Raw genomic sequence first — 3,574 nt, forward strand, 5'->3', positions numbered from 1 at the left:
CTCCTGCCAAGCCTGGCCCCGGTGGACCCTTCAGAGGCTTCAGAACATGGAAAAACAAGGGAACCCCAAAGTGGTCCAGGGCTCACCTTCTACCAAGACCATAGAGGTGTGCTAAGTCCCAAAGCCCACAAAAAAAAAAAAAAAAAAGCTCCAAAGTTCTTTCTGAATTCCTCAGCGTCTCAGCTCTAAGGGATGCCAGTCCGTGGAGGTCCAGAAGATCTACCCAGGCCCAGGCAGTGGAGCAAGGAGCCCACCCCATTGTGGCGCCCACAGTGGCCAGGCTGTTAGGGGGAACAGGGTGAATTCTCATGAGAATTCTGATAAATGGGCTCCTCCACCCCTCCCCCTCCCTCAATTAAAGCGAAGCTGTCACAGCCCCGGTGCAGAAACCACTTCCAAGCCAGGCATGACATCAACATTTCAGTGATAAGGGGTGGACAATGGGGTGTTAGACTAATAGAAAAACAGCGCTGGATAAGGCCTGGCTCCTGATACTCAGGCTGATGGGAAATACCATTGTCTGTCGGGTGTCAGCTGAGTCCCAGGGCGACAGGGATTCCAGAGCCAGGGAGACTTTGTGAGGCCTGGGGGGAGGGGACGGGAGGAGGGCGAAGGGGATCCAGAGAGCAGAGAGGCCACACGCGCCTGCCTCAGAACCAAGTCTTGCAAACTGTGGGAGACTAGAGCTGCCTGGTGCCTGGTGCCCAGAAGCTTGCTGAGGTGCCCACAAGCCTTCATCCTGGCTCTGTAGCAAAGCAGACAGTCTCTGGGCTCTGGCAGAAATGGAATTTGACCCTCCACTTCTACGCTCGTCTCAAGACACCTAACCAACCCAATGGGTGTACTTGGTTCTTCGGGCTATATGGTTTGTTTGTTTGTTTGTTTGTTCGTTTGTTTTGCAAAGCTGAGGATCAAGTCAGCGTTGTGTGTGTGTGTGTGTGTGTGTGTGTGTGTGTGTGTGTGTGTGCTAGGCAAGCACTCTACCAACTGAACTATATTCCCAAGAACAGTTTCCACAGAATTTTTGATCAAAGTACATTACAAACATGGTTGTTGTGTTTTATGTCAATTAATAACAAAAGAATATTTAACAACAGAAGAGAAATAATGGGTTACCTGTTGCTACCTCTCACCTCCCTCTGCACCCCTTCCTCTCAGGCTCTGTGCCCTGCAAACCAGTGTTAGCTCCTAGCTGCTGCTCCAGTCCTGAGGCTCCGTTTCCGAGTTATGAGTCAAGCTATTGTGTCTTCCCTGACTAACTACAAACTTCAGACACCAGTCGGCAAGTGGGACATTAGCAACCGTACTCAATCTTTGCACCTCCTCCCCACATCCGTTCAACACAACTGCGGTGTTTGAACTACATAATCATCACTGATTATTCTGAGAATGAAAACATTCCTGGGAGCCTGTGTCTTGCCTCTTTGTCCTCGTTTGGGTCTGCTCTCCCGCTCTGGAACATTGTCAGTGTCTCCCTAGGGAAGGGTATTTTTATTTGCTGAGGTACTGAATCCTAGGCTGGAAATCCTTTGCTTTGTGTGTTCACAGGACTGAATCTGCCGTCTCTCTAGCCTGGGTCTCCAGCACAGCCTGGCACCTCTCCGTTTCCCATCCTTCCTGTTGGGAGCATTCACCCTGTCCATCATTAAAAGCCCATCTTTCTCCTTCCTCATCCCAGACAGAAACACGTGCCCTTCAACCGTGAGAAATGCTTATTATTTCTTAGCTGGCTTCTGCCTCTGCCCATGGCTTCTCTGCTCCCTTTCTAGACATTCTGCTAGCCAAGATATTAGAAACCTGGCTCCGTACGTCAATCTTTTCTTCTTCTTGATCTATTTTTCTGGGAGTTTCTTCAGCTTCACCTTGACACTCTAACTACAAGTTCTTTTTTTTTTCCCCCCAATTGAATTCTAATTTTTAATGGTACTTCCTTTTTCTGAGTGGTACATTATCATACTTCCCAGAGTTGCTAATCAAGACAATGTCTTATCTACACAAACTGATGAATTATAGACTTTTTATGCTTTTTTCCTGCTTCTCACAATATTTGTTACCTTCATCTCTTTGCACAGCGCTTTTTATAGGATTTTTAAAAAATTATTGTCAGCATAACAATATTTTCAGACATGTACAGTGTGCTTGAGTCCTATCCATCCTCCTTTTATCACTCCCTAGAAATTAAATTATCTATGCCTTTTATTGTCTTTCAACCTGGGGCCAGGGCCCTATGCATGCTGGTCAAGTTCTGGACCACTATGCTGCATCCTCAGCTGTGGCCCTCTCGCTAGTCATTCTGTTTTTCTCCCTTCCACTGATGGACCATGAGGGGTGAAGAAACGTATGATAAACTATACAGGTGTACACGGGAGCCTTGCATAGCATGCTCCCACTTTTTAAGTGAATTAGAAGAGAGTGTCTACGTAGATACATGTAAATGGAAGGTACATGGTCCCCACTTTTATTTATTGTCTCACGCTACACAATTTCATACACAGAACATGTAGGAGCTCTATTTATTTATTTATTTATTTATTTATTTATTTATTTATTTATTTATTTATTTATTTATTTATTTTAACGTAAGAAAAGCCCTTTACAGTCCAGGTCCTTTATTTCTTTTTGTACATTAGGCCATGAATTCGTACGGAATGGGCTCCAGCAGCTCAGGCTCCTTCCCGTTAGTCCTCACAAAGTGTGCTTCTCTGGGTGGGGCGGGCTGGCGCTTCCGCTGCACCCAGGTGCCCTTCTCCTTGGCTTCCTTTTTCTTCTGGTCCTTCTCCTTCACCTGCTTCAGGAAGCTGTCTCGGCTCTTAGAGTGCTTGATGTGCTCAGTCCGCACATTGATTCTCTTGGCAAGGATCTTGCCCTTAACTTGCTTGTTTACAATGATGCCCACGGCATGCTGGGTGACATTGTAGACTCTTCCGGTTTTGCCATGGTAACACTTATGAGGCATTCCTTTTTGAACAGTGCCCATTCCCTTGATGTCTACAATATCACCTTTCTTGTAGATTCGCATGTAAGTGGCCAAAGGAACAACTCCATGTTTCCTAAAAGGCCTGGAGAACATATAGCGGGTCCCCCTCCTCTTTCCCTTTGTGTTCGTCATTTTGGCGAGTTACTGGAAGATGGCTGCCAGGGCCAAAAAAAAGAAAAGCAGGAGCTCTCTTGTTTGAACCATAGTATGGCTTTTTTTTTTTCCCTTGGAGGAGGGAGTGTTGTGGGGAGCAGGTCTCATGTAGCCCAGGCTGATCTCGAACTCATAAAGTGGCTAAAGATAGCCTTGAACGCCTGATCTTCCTGCCTCTACCTTCCTAGTGCTGGAATTAAGTCATGCATTAGGTTTTACTGGGTGCTGGGGATTGAACCCAAGGCTTCATGCCTGCTAGGCAAACACTCTGCCAACTGAGCAGGAACTTTCTGTATGGTGATGCGCAGCTGCAAACAGCCACGCATGTCTACTTATCAGCACTTGTTGATGTTTTATTTGTATTAAATTAGCACTTCCTCCTTCATCAGGTTATCCAGCTACACAGAAAACAAAAGGGAAGTGCTGGTGCTCCTGAGGCTGGAA

The 3,574-nt window shown here is 46.4% G+C and overlaps 1 protein-coding gene across 1 annotated transcript; it reads right to left on the reverse strand.

Moving 5' to 3' along the window:
• Positions 1–2,570: 2,570 nt before the first annotated feature.
• LOC131919941 (large ribosomal subunit protein eL21-like) lies at positions 2,571–3,145 on the reverse strand. Its single transcript, XM_059274370.1, has one exon. The coding sequence runs from the start codon at positions 3,107–3,109 to the stop codon at positions 2,627–2,629; it is 483 nt and encodes a 160-aa protein (XP_059130353.1). The 5' UTR covers positions 3,110–3,145; the 3' UTR covers positions 2,571–2,626.
• Between the last annotated feature and the right edge of the window lie 429 nt (positions 3,146–3,574).

The sequence above is a fragment of the Peromyscus eremicus genome, chromosome 9, assembly GCF_949786415.1.
Source record: "Peromyscus eremicus chromosome 9, PerEre_H2_v1, whole genome shotgun sequence".
Taxonomy (NCBI): domain Eukaryota; kingdom Metazoa; phylum Chordata; class Mammalia; order Rodentia; family Cricetidae; genus Peromyscus; species Peromyscus eremicus.